This window comes from Staurois parvus, unplaced genomic scaffold (genome assembly GCF_062004578.1).
Source record: "Staurois parvus isolate SC_StPar_1 unplaced genomic scaffold, SC_StPar_1.0 ptg000827l, whole genome shotgun sequence".
Classification (NCBI taxonomy): Eukaryota; Metazoa; Chordata; class Amphibia; order Anura; family Ranidae; genus Staurois; species Staurois parvus.
The window spans coordinates 6,993,775-7,013,649 of record NW_028318623.1 but is presented as its reverse complement, the minus strand read 5'-3'; the positions used below and the strand labels follow the sequence as shown (position 1 = coordinate 7,013,649).

The following is a 19,875-nucleotide window of genomic DNA, read 5'->3' as shown; positions in this document are numbered from 1 at the left end:
AATTAATAAAAAAAATTAATTCTTCTCCACTCTATGCAAAATTTGAAAATAAAAAGTAATTGGAATTAGACTACAATGTACCGGCAATGAACAAAGATAGACATGGGTGGCAACCATGGTTCTCTCCATAGATACAGTGGAGGAAAGGGCATGGCCACCGTAGGGTAGGACAGGAAATATGTTATTTGCGGAATTACCAGGTGAAAATAAAGGAAAAAAAGCCTTAAAAAGAGAAGACTAATGCCGCCACTACATCTGGATTACCAGGTGAAAATAAAAGGAAAAAAGCCTGAAAAAAAGAGAACTAGCCACTGTAGACACTACATCTAAGGCCTGGTAAGCTGAAATACATTTTTGTTTTTGAGTGCAGATACACTTTAATGTACAAAAATACTACACGTTCTTTTGTTAAAAAAAAAACAAAAAAAAAAAAACAATAATCGAAATTGGATTTTTGTTTAAAATATATATTTAAAGTAGGACTATGGGCAAAATGTTTTCATTGTTGATAGAGCAAGGGAGGGCTATAACCCCTGTCAGATTTTTTTTGTCCCATTACCAAACAGGAAGTGAGAGGAAATCCCTACAAATTAAAGGAATTCCTTGGGGACCCCAAGGTCACCAGAACTAGTATCCCCATTGGAAGATTTCCCCTCTATTACTGTTCTGGAGACAACTCAAAATTTGGGATTTTCTTTTACTTTCACTTTCAATAATAATGGTAAAAAGGACAAATAGAAAGGGGGAATCTCCCTAACGGGGGTACAGACAGCAATACAAATCTGACAGGTGTTCTAATCCATCTCTACTCTATCCAAAACTAAAAAAAAAAAGTAATAAACTGAAAGCATTTTACTGCAGGAAAAAGAATCAACGGTCCCCAGTTGGTCCCAGTAAAAAGAAAAAAGTTACAACTTTGTTACTCAATTACTGAATGGTAAACATAATTTCAGATAAACACATTGACCAGCAACAGTTCATAGTCCATACCAGTTATTTGCATCTACAGTTTGGTTGATGTCCCAGTTCTGTCAACACCGCTGTGGTTTACATATGTTGACTTGGGAATTGAACATGAATTCAGAGCTGGAGTTAAGCCAAGCTTTCAGATCCTGGTTGAGGACACTTCCTGTAAGCACTCCATTGACCTTCGTAAATCCATCATATTGGCAAAAAGGTGACATCATGCCAAACCCTGATGATAAAGAGCTGAGTGACAATAACAGGAAGAAACAAATAAATTGCGGTGCATTTCCAGTCAAGGTGGCCAAGATCAGTTTAGTCTTAGTTCGGAATACACGGTCTCCTGAGGGCGCACTAGGTCGGTTCTGTTGGCATACAGCACATCCGGAGGGGGCTGAAAGTAAAGACAGAGACAAGTTTCAACATACGGTTGACCTATAGACCTATTGTTGTTTAAAGATTATCTATACCAGGGGACTCCAACCCTTTCCTGGGCCACACTGGAAGAAGAGGCATTGTCTTGGGCCACACATAAAATACACTAACAATACGGATAACCAACGAGAAGAAAAAGTTGGGCAGATCACAAGTTAACAATCACGGATATACTGTAGATAGCATAGCTGAGTAATAAAACTTAATTTTTTTGTAATATTTTTTATTATAAAAGTAAAAGAGGGCAACATAAAACTAGTGCAATATTTGACACTGTTTTTAACACATTAATATCTGGTTGGATGGATGGAGTAGCAATTCTCAATGAATTCTCAAGGTGCTCATCAGATATTTTGTTTCTAATTTTGACCTTTGTATGCTTCATCCTTGAAAATAGTTCTCACAAATATAGGCGCTGCCGAAAACTGATGACATGAATAAGGTGTGACTGTGATAAGTGGGAGATTTTTCTTTGGGAGGATAAAACTTATAAATCTCCAGTAAAGAGACATTGCCAGATTTTTCTTTGGATGCATGTGTTCACTAAGTGTAAACACATTTTTACAAAATAGCTGTCTTGGGCCGCAAGTTGTACACCCCTGGTCCGAACCAGGGGCGGACTGACCATTTGGATACTTGGGCACTGCCCGAGGGCCCGGGGTCAGTAGGGAGCCCCATGAGATGCCCCTGGTACCTTTTTCATAGGCTTTTTGGAGTTTGGGCAAGGACACAGGGGCCTCATAATCCCCTATTGCCCAGGGGCCCCATGAGTTGTCAGTCTGCCCCTGGTCCGAACTTTAATTTTAACAATCAAACATTTTTCACCACTTGCTCTCTGAAAGATTTACTCCCCTTCATGACCAGACTATTTTTTTGCGATACAGCACTGCGTTATTGTAACTGACAATTGTGTGGTAATGCAACTCTGTATATAAATGAAATGTATGTAATTTTTTTTCCCACAAATAGAGCTTTCTTTTGGTTGTATGTGATCACCTCTGCTGTTTTGAATTTTTTGTGTTATAAACAAAAAAAGACAGACAATTTTGAAAAAAAAAAAACAATATTTTTGACTTTTTGCTAAAAAAAATTCAATAAAAAAATAAAAAAAAATTTAAAATTCTTTATAAATTTAGACCAAAATGTATTCTGCTACATGTCTTTGGTTAAAAAAATCCCAATAAGTATATATTTTATTTATTTAAAAGAAAAAAGACATAAAGATATACTGTATACACACTGCTCAAAAAAATTAAAGGAACACTTTTTAGTCAGAGTATAGCATAAAGTCAATTAAACTCCTGAGATATTGATCTGGTCAGTGTGGTAGCAGAGGGGGTTATTAATCAATTTAAGCTGCTTTGGTGTTAATGAAATTAAGAACAGTTGCACTAGATGGGACCCCCAAAACAGGAATGATTTTACAGGTGGAGGCAACTGACATTGTTTTCCCTACTCATCTTTTCTGACTGTTTTTCACTAGTTTTGCATTTGGTTAGGGTCAGTGTCACTACTGGTAGCATGAGAAGATACCTGGACCCTACAGAGGTTGCACGGGCAGTCCATCTCCTCCAGGATGACACATCAATACGTTCCATTGCCAGAAGGTTTGCTGTGTCTCCCAGCACAGTCTCAAGAGCATGGAGGAGATTCCAGGAGACAGGCAGTTACTCTAGGAGAGCTGGACAGGGCCGTAAAAGGTCCTTAACCCATCAGCTGAACCGGTATCTGCTCCTTTGTGCAAGGAGGAACAGGATGAGCACTGCCAGAGCCCTACAAAATGACCTCCAGCAGGCCACTGATGTGAATGTCTCTGACCAAACAATCAGTAACAGACTTCATGAGGCTGGCCTGATGGCCCGACGTTCTCTATTGGGCCCTGTGCTCACTGCCCGGCACCATAGAGCTCGATCGGCATTTGCCATTGAACACCATAATTGGCAGGTATGCCACTGGCGCCCTGCGATTTTCACAGATGAGAGCAGGTTCACATCGTATGCAACAGTGTTCAGCATGACCGTTTTGGTGGTTGGTCAGTGATGGTCTGGGGAGCCATATCCATGTAGGGGCGCACAGACCTCTACAGGCTAGACAATGGCACCCTGACTGTCACTAGGTATTGGGATGAAATCCTTGGACCCATTGTGAGACTGGTACAGTGGCCCCTGGGTTCCTTCTGGTGCACGACAATGCCCGGCCTCATGTGGCGAGTGAATGCAGGCAGTTCCTGGAGGATGAAGGAATTGATACCATTGAATGGCTCTAATGCTCGCCTGACCTAAATCCAGTAGAACACCTCTGGGATATCATGTTTTGCTCCATCTGACGCCGTCAGGTTGCACCTCAGACTGTCCAGGAGCTCAGTGATGTCCTGGTCCAGATCTGGGAGGAAATACCCCAGGACACCATCCGTCGTCTCATTAGGAGCCTCCCCCAACATTGTCAGGCATGCATACAAGCACGTGGGGGCCATACAAACTACTGAGGACCATTTTGAGTTGCTTCAATGAGATTTCAGCAAAATGGATTCGCCTGCTGCATCATTTTTTCACTTTGATTTTCGGAGGGTCTTGAATTCAGTCCTTTGTAGGTCGATCATTTTTATTTCCATCAAACGATGGGGCATCTTTACGTTTCTAACACATTACCCCATCCATATCAGTATAGATATCCAGCAGGAGATTTTTCTCCGTTGAGATCTGATGTGTTTTCACTGTGCTCCTTTAGTTTTTTTGAGCAGTGTATAATATGGCTGTTTCTGGTAATGAGTCACTAGCCTCAAGGTAATTGTAATCATTATCTTTACTGACATAAAAATAAGACATGAAACGACAGCAACACACAATAATTAAACTGCTTAGAAACAAAGTAGAAACAATCCCCAATATACTCCAAATGTGGAATCATTCATCAAATAGATCAGAGGTCTCCAAACTTTCTAAGGAAAGAGCAAGTTTACTATCCTGCAGACTTTAGGGGGGCAAGACTGTGCCCAGTGGGAGTAAATAATACCCGAGCTTTGGTAATAGGGGGAGAAACAGTTGGTGTCAGTGGAAGGAATAGTGCCCCATTGTTGGTCAGTGGCAGGAATAATGCCTCAAGATCCGAATAAAGGCAAGCAAAGGGCTGCATCCACTGCCAGGGCCACAGATTGGAGACACTAATATAGGTTATACTAAATGTACCGCAGCACCATCCAGTAAGGGAATAAATGTATTTCCTCTGGTAGCTCAGATTCAGATCTGGTTTGTCAAGTCTAATGTATAGCAAAAGAAGTGACTTACTGTTTTTAAGCAAATAGGAATAAAAAATATGGTTAGTTCATATATTTGTATACTATTGGTCACAGCAATATACAGTATATACAAGAGATCCTAACCCAACCCAACCATTGGAACTGACTGGTCCATATAACCAATGGTCACTTTAGTAGGCAAGAACTTTCTTCATGGTAGGTGAGGTGGCAACTCCAAAGGTGATAGGCCTAAGGTTAGTGTCCCTCCCACAACACTACTGACTTTAAATTCAGCCAGTACAGCAGAACCCAGCAGACATTTGCTCAATCTATGGGAAGGCTGGTTACACTGAAGTCAATCCATCGATCGACTTCAGTACAACCAGCCTGTTGGATTTTTTGCATGCAATTACTGCTGGCGGCTAAAGCTGCCAATAGTGATCATTGTGTTCTGCCAGCTAAGAAGGCTCCCCGCCAGGAGAGCATAATAGGGTTGTGAGAGGGATTCCCCCATCAACACTGTGTTGATCGGGAAATAGAGCGAAGTTTCTTTCTTGCAACCCGTGGTGGAAAGAAAGAAACTCATATCATCTATGGCCTGCCTAACTTTTCTGTCTCACTTACCACTGAGATAAACTTGGGGTAACCCTACAGAGCACACAAGACATCACTGGATTTTGGGGGATATTTTTTGCACTTTTGCACAGATATAACAAAACATGTAAATGGTATAGTGCAGTGGTCTCCAAAATTTGGCCCAGGGGCTGGATGCGTCTCTTTGCTTACTTTTATCCGGCCCTTCAGACACTATTCCTTCCATTGATACCAACAGCAGGGCAATAATTCCTACACTGACACCAACGATGGCTTCCAATGACACCGAGGGGGCGTTATTCCTTTCATTGACACCAATGATGGGGAGCTATTCTACATTTTCTTCTCCCACTGGCCACAGTCTGGCCCTCCTAAAGTCTGCACTACAGTAAACCTGCCCTTTGTTTAGAACTTGTGGAGACCCCTGGTATAGTGAACAGACCACAAGGGAGAAAATAAAAGCTCATTGTTCGGAATTACATTAAGTACACTTTAGCAAACTTTCCTGTTTTCTCTTTTATCACTCCTTTTTTATCCTCTATTCTGGTATCTCTCTGGTACTATATACAAGACTGACCTTTCATTATTCTGCTGTCGTTTTCGGACTCATTTAAAATTACCATTTAGGCCGGTCATACATGGATCAAAATTTGGATAGTACAGCAGGGACCGGCTCAGAATCGATCCATAAATAGCCAGGCTGATTGTACCAAAATCGATCCATCAATCAACCTGGGTACAACAGCCTGTTGGATTTTTTGACATTCAATTACTGCCAGCAGCTATAGCTGCTAGCAGTAACCGATGTGTTCTGCCCACCAGGAAGGCTCCCCCACCCCCAGCACAACACAATAGCACTGTGGGAGGCATTCCCCCCCATCAACACTGACTGTGCTGATGGGTGAATCAAGCGTTTTTCTTTCCTTCCACTCATGGTTGAAGGAAAGGAAATTGAGTAATCTATGGGCTGCTTAGTCAAGTTCTCCTTTCGAAAAATTATAAATGCACATCTTTTTGCAGGTAAAAAAAAGGTGCATTTGCTTCTGTTTAAAAAAATTATAAAGTATTGCACCTATGATTAATGGGCGTAATCTCAGGCTCCTGTACACACTGCCAACAGTAGACATGTTTGTTTCATTACGATTTGTTTTTCCAAAGAAAATTTAATTTTCAGAGATTCAGATGTATATGAATCTCCAAATGGACATAATAACGAATGCCAATGAACCCGAAAAAGAAGTTATAAGGAAATTAACAAATGCATTTGTTTCATTCGGATGATGAGATAGCAGTTTGGGCCCAGTGGGAAATGAACTCAATTTTCAAATTTGTTTGATAATTCAGATTCGAATAACGAATTTAATTTGATTGGTTAATTCGGATGCACATGATGCCAGTTGATATGCGATTTCTCTAGGTGGGTTGGACTAGAGTACAAAAATATTGAATCCTTTTGATTCGATAATATATCAAATATATAGCAATCTTCTGGAAAAGCTGCACAATTTTTCGAATACATCCAGATCAATGAATATACAAAATGAACGCCAAAGACACAAAACAAATTCTAAAAATTAATTGGGTCAACATAACGAATATGACAAAACAAAATTCTTCAATGAATGAATTCATCCGAAATGAAACAAACATTTCTGACGTACATGCCTAGTTTTTAGGCTACAAGTGCGCTGATCAGCACACTTGCGGCCCACACATTTTCTCCTGCACAGATTTCTGTGAATGAATGAGGCAACTGTACGGGCAGAGCCCAATACAGCTGTGCCAAATTTAAAATGTGACAACAGATCAGGGGTAGAGGAACCCCCACCCACTGTCACAGAGAAGGGGGCGCAGGGGTACAGGGGAGGTTGATGAACATGCTACATGTTACATCCCAAATACAAGTTCAGAAGGTGAATTTAGCCTTTAACCACTCATATGACGTCCATCAAGAACCACCGCACCCCCCACGTGCCCACTGCGGTGCACACCAGGTGCTCTCTGCGATTGTTGTGTCCTCCCATGTCATGGTAAAAGGCCAATCACAGTGGCCCTTTACCATGTGATCAGCTGTGTCCAATCACAGCTGATCACGATGTAGACACACTTGCTGGTTATCATCAGCACTTTCCTCAAGCTGTCACAGCGTGCACTGATAATAGGGCACTGATAATCAGTACCCGGATTATTAGCGCAGCCCTAACAGTGCTCATCAGTGCTGCCTATCATTGCCAATCAGGGTCCATCACTGCTGCCAATGAGTGCCCAGAAGTGCTGCCAATCAGTGCCCAGAAGTGCTGTCAGTCAGTGCCAACTATCAGTGCTCTTCAATGCTGCCTATTAGTGCCCTTCAGTGCTGCTTATTAGTGCCCATCAGTGCCAACTATCAGTGCCCATCATTGCCCCCTATCAGTGCCTATTATTGCCACCTATCAGTGCAGCCTCATCATTGCCTCCTCATCAATGCCCACCAGTGCTGCCTATCAGTGCTGCCTATCAGTGCCCATCAGAGCTGCCTATCAGTGCCCATTAGTGCAGCTTCATCAGTGAAGGAGAAAAATTACCTGTTTGCAAAATGTTATAATAGAAACTAAGAAAACATGGGGTTTTTTTTCAAAATTTTCAGTCTTTTTTAGGTCATTTAGCAAAAAATAAAACACCCAGTAGTGATTAAATACCATCAAAAGAAAGCTCTATTTGTGTGAAAACGATAAAAAGTTCATATAGGTACAGTGTCGCATGACCACGCAATTGTCATTCAAAGTGCAACAGCGCTGAAAGCTGAAAATTGGCCTGGGCAGGAAGGGGGTAAAAGTGCCTGGTAGGCAAGGGGTTAATAATGTGTTTTGCTCCCAAACTTACTCGCAGAATGTTTCACCACGATAAACAGGACAAAGAGTGAAGCTGAATCTCCCTAAGTCCCAGTTCACACTAGTGCGGGCCGCGTGGCTCATGTTTGCGTGGGCACGGCAGCCTATTCATTCGAATGGGCTGCTGTGCTCGTATTTCACGCAAGGAAAGGGTGCAGGCACCTTTTCCAAAATGCATCTGCACGGAAACCGCATTTTTTTTTGGACATGCAGTTTCCGTTTGGTTCCAGCACCCATGGTCGTGCTGTGAGATGTAGTGCATGGGAGTGCTATTCAAAATGAATGGCACCCCCCCGCGCGTCTCGCAAGAGAAACTCCATGCGGCTGTGGGTGGTTGTGGGTGCGGGAACAGATGCAATTCCTGCAAATGCAACCAGCCCACAGCCGCAGACATAACAGGGCCTTATGGGGGCACTTAGAGAAATAGAAACTTGACAGATATTCTGAAAAATAAAAAAAGTTTTGCCTGTAGTTATACCTTAATTTACAAGATTTTTGTTTTTAGCGATTCCTATATATTTGGAATAATTGTTAACCTCAAAATGAGGGTCTCACCTGCTGTTTTCTAGGCATGTTTTTGTTAAAAACAATATCAGCATACTGTAACTCAGGTGGTTCCTGAAATGAGAAATGAACAAATTAGGGTTTACATGCACGTCTTTGAAAAAGAATACCAGGCATGGATATGTTATTACAGAGCTGGACCAATGTAACAATGCATGTACCATACTTGGAGGGTCCCTCTAGAAGCTGCAAATCACTCTAGTTGCCACCCCTACTCCAGTGATCTCCACCAGCTTCCGGGTCCCATGCCAAATGCCTGCGTTGCGGCATTGTGAACACAGGAGGTCAGCCACCCAACACCGGTGCCATTCAGAGAAAACGCAAAGTGTTCTCTGAACAAGGTGGAGAGGTGGTGTGGGGATGTCAGAGAATGCTTTTCTTTGCCAGTTAGAAATGGAAATAGTTCACTTGGGCCAGCGCAGTCCAAACAAACTATATGTGACATGAAACATGGAATTCTGCTTTTAAAATTTGCAATCACCATGGCTGTAATTGTTGTGTCCTCTGATAAATGTGCACTTCAGCATGTGTGCAAAAAAAGGCTCCAGCATTGAAAGGGTTAAGATTTAAGGGGAAGTTGAAATAAGATTTTCTCTTGAATTTGCAAAGGAGGTTCTCCTTTCCGACAGCCTTATCCTCTTTAGACAAATTAGGCAGAATTAGACAGATACATTTTATTTGTTACTTATTTTGTATTAAATTTAAACCAAGCTGCATATTTAACTTTTACTTTAGTACATTTCACTTCTAAAATGTAATTTTAATTTTCTCTGCGTTTCTTACAGTTACAGTTTGTTTTCTTTAGAGAGCAACCATAACCTGATTAGAAAGACCAGTCCCAGGCCAGTACCATACCCCTGCCAGCCTATCTCCTGCTAGTAACATACCCCTACCTCCTTGTACCCTGCCAGTACCATGCCCCTACCACCTTGTACCCTGCCAGTACCATGCCCCTACCACCTTGTACCCTGCCAGTACCATGCCCCTACCAGTACCATACCCCTGCCATCCTATCTCCTGCTAGTAACATACCCCTACCACCTTGTACCCTGCCAGTACCATGCCCCTACCACCTTGTACCCTGCCAGTACCATGCCACTACCAGTACCATACCCCTGCCAGCCTATCCCCTACTAGTAACATACCCCTACCACCTTGTACCCTGCCAGTACCATGCCCCTACCAACCTATCCCCTGCCTCTACCATACCTCTACCAATAACATCCCCCTGTCAGCCTATCCTCTACCAGCACCATACCCTTGCCACCTTGTCCCCTGCCAACACCATACCCCTACCACCTTGTACCCTATCTGTACTATACTCCTACCAGTAATATACCCCTGCCAGCCTTTCCCCTGCCAGTACCATACACCTGCTAGTAACATACCCCCGTCAGCCTGTCCCCTGCCAGCACCATGCCCCTGCTACCTTGTGCAGTACCAGTACTATATCCCTGTCAACCTATCCCCTGCCAGGAACATACCCTTGTCACCTTGTCCCATGTCAGTACCATCTACTGCCAGTATGTCCCCTGCCAGTACCATTCCCCTGCCAGTACCATACCCCTGTCAGCCTATCCCCTGCCAGTAACATACCCCTACCACCTTGTACCCTGCCAGTAGTATACCCCTACTACCTTGTACCCTACCAATATCATGCCCCTACCAGTACCACACCCCTGCCAGCCTATCCCCTGCCTGTACCATACCTCTACCAGTAACATACCCCTGTCAGTCTATCCCCTGCCAGTACCATACCCCTACCAATACCATGCCCCGTCAGCCTATCCCTTACCAGTACCATACCCTTGCCACCTTGTCCCCTGCCGGCTCCATACACTTACCACCTTGTACCCTGCGTGTACTATACTCCTACCAGTAACATACCCCTGCCAGACTTTCCCCTGCCAGTATAATACCCCTACCAGTAACATACCCCTGCCAGCCTTTCCCCTGCCAGTTCCATACCCCTACCAATAACATACCTCTGTCAGCCTGTCCACTGCCAGTACCATACCCTTGTCACCTTGTCCCCTGCCAGTACCGTACCCCTGCCACCTTGTACGGTACCAGTACCATACCCCTGCCAACCTATCCTCTGCCAGTAACATACTCTTGTCACCTTGTCCCATGTCAGCACCATCTACTGCCACCCTGTCCCCTGCCAGTACCACACCCATACTAGACTGTCCCTTGCCAGTACCATACCCCTTCCAGTAACATATCCCTGCCACCTTTTACCCTGCCAGTACCATACCCCTACCAGTAACATACCCCATCAGCCTGACCCCTGCCATGTTGTACCCTGCCAACACCATACCCCAACCAGCCTATCCCGTGTCAGTAACATACACACCCTGTATCAAGTCAGTTATATAGCCCTGCCACTTTGTCCTCTACCATCACTCATACCTCTGTCAGCCTGTCCCCTACTAGTACCATACCCCTACCAGCCTGTCCCCTGCCAGTAATATACCCCTGTCACCATGTTCCCTGCCAGTACCATACCTTGGCAGCCTATTCCCTGCCAGTAATATACCCTGTCACCATTTTCCCTGTCAGTACCATACCTTGGCAGCCTGTTCCCTGCCAGTAATATACCCCTGTCACCATGTTCCCTGCCAGTAATATACCCCTGTCACCATTATCCCTGCCAGTACCATACAACTGGCAGCCTATTCCCTGCCATTAATATTCTCCTGTCACCTTGTTCCCTGCCAGTACCAAGCCTCTGCTAGCCTGTCCCCTACCAGTACCATACTTCTGCTAGCCTGTCCCCTACCAGTACCATACCCCTGCCAGCCTGTCCCTTACCAGTACCATGCCCTTGCTTTCAGTGTGGATGCAGTGGTTTATCTGCAGAGGTCCAACACACCCCTGCTGAATCAAACCTATAGCTCTTCAACCAGCAAAGCTCACTGTCCTAGTGATTGGGGAGCTGTAGTTTTGACTCAGCGGTGGGCATGTCACAGCTACAGAGAGACCACTGATTCCATACAGAGAGTAAGGGTCCTTCTTTGAAGCATGCTGGCAGGGGACAGCCTTTTCTACTCAGGCTATGGATACTTTCTAAAAAATAAAACTCTTAAGTTTAGATTCAGACTGAAACAGTGCCAGTTACATCAGTTGTGAAGTGTAATTCATTAAGCACTTGCGTTACTATTTAACTGGAATACCAGTGCATTTTGCATGCAATTTTGATGCAGCTGCGATTTAGGATCTCTCTCTCTGTTCAGTAACACGGCTGCAAAATGCATTTGAATTGCATTACATCTAAAGAGATAAGCATTTCTCATGTGATTTCAATTCAAGTCTATGAAGCTCAATATTAGATCGCACCACTCCAAAGACACACACAACCCTATTTCAAAATGCACTGCATGGAAGAGATTGCCCTCCATTGCAAATTAATTTTTTTCCAATGCCATGCGAATCACTGCAGTTCAAAATGCTTTAAAAAAACAGATCAGTGTGAAGCAGGGCTAAAAAAAAAAGTTTTCCCTTAATATTTTATCGATGGTAAAGTCCAACTCAACTGCGTTCAAATCAACTAAACTCATTCCATAAAAGCACACCATTTGCTTTGATGGAATGAGTTTAGTTGATTTGAACGCAGTTGAGTTGGACTTTACCATCGATAAAATATTAAGGGAAAACATTTTTTAATATGATCTAAATGTTTGCATTAACTAAAAAAAAAAATTAATAAATGATCTTAAAATGAACACTTGAAACAGAAATTAATGGTCAGATCCCTCTTTCACGCCTGTGTAACTTCCTCATAGTTTCTCCTTTTTGGTTTTTTTGCGGAACATTTCCTAGACACATACAAGTGACAGTAAAGCAAGTCGTCCATTTGTGTGTATTGCTTGAATAGACGATTATTATGATCCATAAAACAAGATGTTAGCTTACCGGAGCTTCTGCTGAGGGGTTGTTCTGACCTAAATAGAAATAAAAGCCATTGTTAATATGAGACACTTTATACCCCTATGTAACTGAACAGGTTCATGCTGAGCTGTAAGGCAGAAGTGATTATATATCTTCAAGTCCCATCTATGTTAACGAATAGCCTAATTCTCTACATAGATGTCTTATTTTTGCTATAATAAAGCTGCATTCTGGGAATACTTCTAAAAACACAATTGAAATTTATGTATTTGAACTGTTTTCTGACAAATAATTTATTATTCTGTTTAGTCAGTCTTGCGATTTAAACCTAAGAAATACAAATAAAGGAGAAAGGTGTGGCAGACCAAAACCAGATAAAAGAGTCCAAAATCATTTTAATTGTTGATTAACTACTTGATGACCAGCCACATTTATGTTACCACGGGTGGCTTGTACAGGCACCGTCACAGACCTGTACATTGGCACCCCCTCACCCGCATACACTCCCATTTTAATTGGATTTTGTCAGCAGATTACAGCCAGTGATTCATGGCTGAGACCCGCTGATCGGATTTGTCCAATCACAGCCCAAAGCCCTGTGTTGACAAACACACAACTCTGTACAGAGGGAATGATCTATGTATTTCTTTTCTCTGCAAAGCAGGGAGAAGAAACAGACATTTTAGTAAAAAAGCAGCACATATCACACACATTAACACTTGTTAGGCACACACCTAACCCCTTAATTATCCTGTGATGTTAACCCCTTCCCAGACAGTGTCATTAGTACAGTGTATAATATTATCACTGATCACTGTATTAGTGTCAGTCAGTCTACCTCCCACCCAGTGTCAGTTAGTGTTAGATTGCCCACCGCACTATCCTAGTCCCACTATAAGTTGCTGATCACCAACATTACTGTTATTAAAAAAAAATACATAACTAAAAATTCCAGTATACACATATACCAATAGTTTGTAAACACTATAAAGTTTACACAAACCAATCAATATACACTAATTTGGATTTTTTTACCAAAGACTTGTAGCAGAATACATTTTGGCCTAAATTTATGAAGATTTTTTTTATTGGATATGTTTTATAACAGAAAATAATTTTCAGTCTTTTTTAGTTTATATAATAAAAAATCCAGTGGTGACCGAACCTCCAAAAGAAAGCTCTATTTGTGTGAAAAAAAATATCTAAATTTCATTTGGGTACAATGTTCCATGATTGCGTAGCTTCTAGGTAAAGTAGCACAAGTAGTTAATAAAGTGTCAATTTAAAAAATCAAACGTGTTTTGGGGGTGCATCACCACTCCCCCGTCAATAGGGCTACAAGAGCAAACATAAAACATTGTCATAGTAATAAAAAATTATGTCTATATATGCATATGAGTTTATACTACAAATGCTAGAACATCACATTTGAATTTGATTGGTTAGTGAATATGCTTGTGTAGCAACCCCCCCCCCCACAAATGCAGAATAGGCTGCTAGGTAAATTTAGTTTGGCTCCCCTGTAATCAGAGGAGTAGGGGTTGATTATTGAGGGCTGCTCAGTGTTTCACAGGCTGCTGTTCTGTCATTGTCCTCTGTCTTCTATAGGATTCTAGAATCATAGTGGGAGGAAGGACAGGGCATGCAGCCTGAATATTTATGGAACCCTAGCCAACCCTGGAGAGGTGTGCCCAGTAGGTGGTGAGGGAGCCCATAAATAGCCCAGGGCTTAGACAGCAGGGGGCAACTTTCCTGGGTCCAGTCCTGCAGGAAGAGACCCCTGTGCAAGGGCTCTGCCCCTGGAGCAGGACCCTAGAGGACGTCTTCAGGAAAACTAGGCTTAGCTGGGGACCTTTTTGCAAATATGCATCCGGGGATCAAGTTGGGTCTGAAGAATCTTACTGGAGAGACCCAAGAAGAAGTTGTTCTATGGTGGTGTGAGTCTACATCTCCCTCACTAGGAAGAGACTGATGGATATCGGCAGGAGGCTGCTGATGATCCTGTGGCAAATCCTATGTGAGCAAATGACTCTAGCGCAAAAGAATAGTGACTCTGTAGCTTTTATCTCTGGAAGGAGTACAGGTCACCATCGGCATAGAGATCCTGTGGGACATTCATTTTTATGCAGGGCAGCCAGAAGTTAAGGAGTCCTCAAGTTGTTCAGTTTTACAGTTTATCGGGGTAGCTTATGCTCCCTATCCCTATACAAAGTTCAGAGTTCCCAATAAAAACTCAAAAAGACACCCATAGACTGTTTTTGGAACTAGTGAAAAAGTGCAAAACATTTGGTGTGCCTGGCTGTGTTTGCTCTAAGTGGGAAATAGTACCAAATTCACTAGCAGCTCCTTAATGGGTGCACTAAACTTGTTAGACAGTCTGAGACCCAATCTGACTCAACATGAAACATACCTAGGGATCATCTCTATGGAATTAATTTGCTAAGGGAGTATATAATGTTCACTTTGCAAAGTCAATGATCATGAAGCTTAGTGAGTGAAGTTAATAGAAACATTGGCTTCTTTAAGTACCTGATCATTTGTAAGGAAAAATAAAAAAATTAATAATAAAAAGATTTTTGCCTGCACTAATGGGATGATTGAAGATCAATCTATTTGCTAAAGTGAATATTTTGTTCTGCTTTAGTTACTCAATACATACAAAAAAATAACAGTAATAGACTGAACAGATGACTAACCAGCAAACCTCAGCTTCTCTTCCCCATCATATGACTGACCTGTTTTTCTTCCGCTATTGCCAACTAAGTTTAATTATCAGTTCAAAAAAGTATGCCGCTATTTATGAAACTAGAGCCTAACTAGAAAACGTTCTCGTCTGTGATACATTCTGGGAAATCACTGAAAAGTATACATTGCCTCCAGGCTACCATGTCACAAAGGAGTGCCAGATGGATTTCGTCAATGATGAATGGAAGTTGCTGGTTCCCTGAACAAGGAGCAATTGCTGTAAAGTGGACCAATCTTGGCTCAACCCGAAGAACAATACAGAACAATGTAATACACCCAAACATAATCATGCAAAGATGCTAATTTTCATTTTTTAAATTTGTGTGCTTAAATTCTTCAGATGCACCCTACAGGTTTCTGGAACCTGAAAGTACCCCCCTCATCAGGGCCTGAAGTTTTAGATATTGTAAATCAATGAGATGATGAGCAACAGCTTACATAACCAGCTGCTGAGAAGCAAGTCAAACAGGTGTTTTTTCTCTTGGGCCAACAAATTAGGATAGGCCAGCAATGGGCAAACTACGGCCCGCGGGCCGTATACGGGCCGGCGGACCTTTTAATCCGGCCCGCGGAGCGTGATACATTGGCTGTCAGGATGTGTGTAGGCGGGGCAGCGTGACGAACGTGAGGGGAGCTAGGCTCCTCTCACAGTCCGCCCTGAAGACCGGAACGGTGCGGGAACACGGCGAGAGGAACGCGCGGAGCAAAGGTAAGTGAATTGACACAGGGGGGACTTGGCTTACTACTTGGGGGGGAATAGTACTATGGGGGATGAATTAATATGGGGAATGAATTACTATAGGGGGGATGAATTACTATGGGGGATGAATTACTATATGGGGGATGAATTACTATATGGGGATGAATTACTATGGGGGATGAATTACTATGGGGGATGAATTACTATATGGGGGATGAATTACTATGGGGGATGAATTACTATATGGGGGATGAATTACTATATGGGGGATGAATTACTATGGGGGATGAATTACTATATGGGGGATGAATTACTATGGGGGATGAATTACTATATGGGGGATGAATTACTATGGGGGATGAATTACTATATGGGGGATGAATTACTATGGGGGATGAATTACTATATGGGGGATTAATTACTATGCTTACTATGGGGGAATATTACTATACTTACTATGGATGACACATACACATCATTCATCTACTCTTGGTCCGGCCCCCGGGTCCAATATATGAACCCATTGCGGCCCTCAAGTCAAAAAGTTTGCCCACCCCTGGGATAGGCCCTTTACTGCTCCACAATGACTGTGCCCCTGTGCACAATGCCACCTCTATAAAGACATGGTTTGATCTCAACCCTATGGAACTTTTTTTGTGGTGAATTAGATAGCTGATTGCAAGCCAGGTCTTCTCATCTAACATCAGCATTTGTTCTCATAAGTACTCTCTTGGCTGAATGGGCATGAAAAACCTACCCAAATGCTAGTGGAAAGGTTTTTTTTTTAGGAAAGTGAAGGATGTTTTAGCCAAGGGGGATTGAAGCTTTATATTGATGCCATGGTTTTGTAATGGGATGTCCAACAAGCTGTTCAAGATGTCCATTGGTCAGGGATCCATTGGAAAAGTTAATGGAAAAGATAACATTAACATACAGGGTTTTTCTACTTGGTGGAAATCATGTGACTATCAAAATTAGAAAAGTATTTGCTATGTTAAGCAGGCCATACACTACTATAATTTAGTTGAGAACGGTTGTTTATGGGGTTAAATTGACCATTGTGTTTGACTGTAATGATGAAGAAAAATCGAAGGATTGGGATTGTAAATTTTTTCAGGAATGAACAAAATTATTACTGTGAATGTGGGTTTCATTGATGAAATTCTAATAATTCTAAAATTAATGTTAAAAGCAAGCAAAATTCGAACGTGATCTGCCAGTTCTCTGATGACAATATTGAATGTACTGTACTGATTCTTCATATGATCATTCGTACAAACAAAATCTACTAATATAATAATATATGCCCAGAACGTTTGTGTGTGTGACTGCCAGTGGTATACATTATAGTTTAGCAATATAATTACCAAATAACTTTCTATTCTCCAAATGTATGTGAAAGTGGTCCTGATATATGAAAGAGACAAGTTCAAAACATTATAAAAAAGAAACCAAGAAACCCTTTGTAAGTTTGAGTGTTATAAATAATCTTTTAACCAAAACGACCACAAACAGTGTAACTGAATAGAAATAACTTTGCTACTATGAAAGAATAAATGGGATTCGTGTTTCTGCATGCCTGATCTGCTTTGCAGCCTAGAAACGAGAAGCTATGTACAGATGGCATTGAAAAGCCTTTTATAAAAAACTTGGCTGCATTTTCTCCTGGCACTTCCGGGGAAACTTTTCTCCCAGAAACACCAATTACTTTGCTAGCACCTCTTCTACTAATAGGTCTGCATGGTTACAAAATATACAGCTTTCTTTGTTAGTATTTGTATCGGATGTATCATTTGAATGATATATTCCTTAGTGTAAAATAAAGAAGGCTTATTTGAGGTCATAATTGTATTATCTGTATAAACAATGAACCAGTTCAGTCTGTGAAGCTTGAAATCTTTGTCAGGGCATACTAAAAACTGTTTGCATTGCTTACTTCTAACCTCTGCACTTTGAAGGATACTTACTGCTGATCCCTGCACACCGAGGGTTAATTACTCCTGACTTCTGCACCCCAAGGCTTACTTACTCCTGACTCCTGCACCCCAAGGCTTACTTACTCCTGACCCCTGCACTCTGAAGGTTACTCACTCCTAATCACTGCACTGCGAGGGTCACTTACTCCTGATCCCTGCCCTTTGAGGGTTACTCACTCCTGACCTGTGCACTCTACGAGTTACCTACTTCTGACCCCTGCACTCCAAGGGTTACTTACTCCTGATCCCTATACTCCGAGGTTAACTTACTCCTGAACCCTGCACTCCAAGGGATACTAACTCTTGATCTGTGCACTATGTTTGGTTTCTTACTCCTGACCCATGCACTCCGATGATTACTTACTCCTGACCCCTGAACTCCAAAGGTTACTTAATCTGGATGCCTGCATGCTGAAGGTTACTTGCTCCTGACCCCTGCACTCTGAGGGTTGCTTATTCCTGATCCCTGCACTCTGAGGGATACTCACTATTGATCTGTGTACTCTGAGGGTTACTTACTCATGACTCCTTCACTCCGAGGATTACTTACTCCTGATCCCTGCACTCTGGGGGTTACTTACTCCTGACCCCTGCACTCCGAGGGTTGCTTAGTCCTGATCCCTGCACTCTGAGGGATACTCACTATTGATCTGTGTACTCTGAGGGTTACTTACTCATGACTCCTTCACTCCAAGGATTACTTACTCCTGATCTCTGCACTCTGGGGGTTACTTACTCCTGACCCCTGCACTCCGAGGGTTATTCACTCTTGGTCTGTGCACTCTGAGAATTACTTACGCCTGACTCCTGCACTCCAAGGGTTACATGTTTCTTACCTTTCCACTCAGAGAGTTGCTTACTCCTGATTTCTGCACCTTTACTTATTTCTGGCCTCCACACTCTGAGGATTACTTACTTTTGACCCCTGCACTCCAAGAGTTGCTTACTCCTTATCCCTGTACTCTTTGAATTACCTACTCCTGACAACTTCACTCTGAGGGTTACTTTCTCCTGACATTACTTTCTCCTGGACTCTTAGAGTTACTTACTCCTGACTTCAGCACTATTTGTATTACACTCTACTGACCCCTGCACTCTGTGCATAAACGCTCTTGTCCCAGAGATGAGCAGGCTCAAGATTTACTTAACCATACCCTTTATGCCCATCCCACTAATACCACAAATGTCATTATCCTCATCATTTGTTGTTGGGACTGCTAGGAGATCCCTCCATCCAGACATGCTCCACCCCACAGTTCCCAGCCTGCTGCTACAGCCACACTGTAATCCTTACAGTGGTAAGGGGGACTGTATTGGGGACCCTAGTATAAGGGTGGCTATGTTGGGGACCCTGATGCAAGGGGGCACACTAATTGGGACCCTGAGGTAAGGGGGCACCTGATTTAAATAGGGACTCTGATGGGGATCCTGATGTAAGTGGGAACTCATACTGCCCACACTATCTAAACCAACATTTTTTTACCAGCTTTAAGAACCTTTCAGTATTATTGTTTAGTATATAGAGAAGTATTTCAATGAATGAGACCAAAACTGGATTTTTGTGGCTAACAAAGCTTCCTTTTTCTCACCTCTCAGGATTATTTTTTTATAAAATGATTCCTAGTTCACTGGAACTACACTGCTAAAAAAAAATAAAAGAGCACTTTTTAAACAGACTATAGCAACAAGTCAATGAAACTCCTGGGATATTGATCTGGTCAGGTAAGTAGCAGAGGGGGTTGGTAATCAGTTTCAGCTACTTTGGTGTTAATGAAATTAACAACAGGTGCATTAGATGGGCAACAATGAGACAACACCCAAAACAGGAATGGTTTTACAGGTGGAGGCCACTGACATTTTTTTCCCTACTCATCTTTTCTGACTGTTTTTCACTAGTTTTGC

General features: G+C 42.4%; 1 protein-coding gene across 1 annotated transcript in view; it reads right to left on the bottom strand.

The window, feature by feature from the left end:
* Nucleotides 1-446: 446 nt before the first annotated feature.
* LOC149443891 (cell adhesion molecule CEACAM8-like) overlaps nt 447-19,875 on the bottom strand; it is a 96,151-nt gene continuing 76,722 nt past the window's right edge. The window contains exons 7-9 of the mRNA XM_089655221.1: nt 12,577-12,605; nt 8,653-8,715; nt 447-1,357 (exon numbers count right to left, since the gene is read on the bottom strand). Of these exons, the coding sequence (XP_089511347.1) occupies nt 1,274-1,357; nt 8,653-8,715; nt 12,577-12,605 (176 nt within the window). The 3' untranslated portion in view covers nt 447-1,273. The remainder of the gene's footprint in view (nt 1,358-8,652; nt 8,716-12,576; nt 12,606-19,875) is intronic.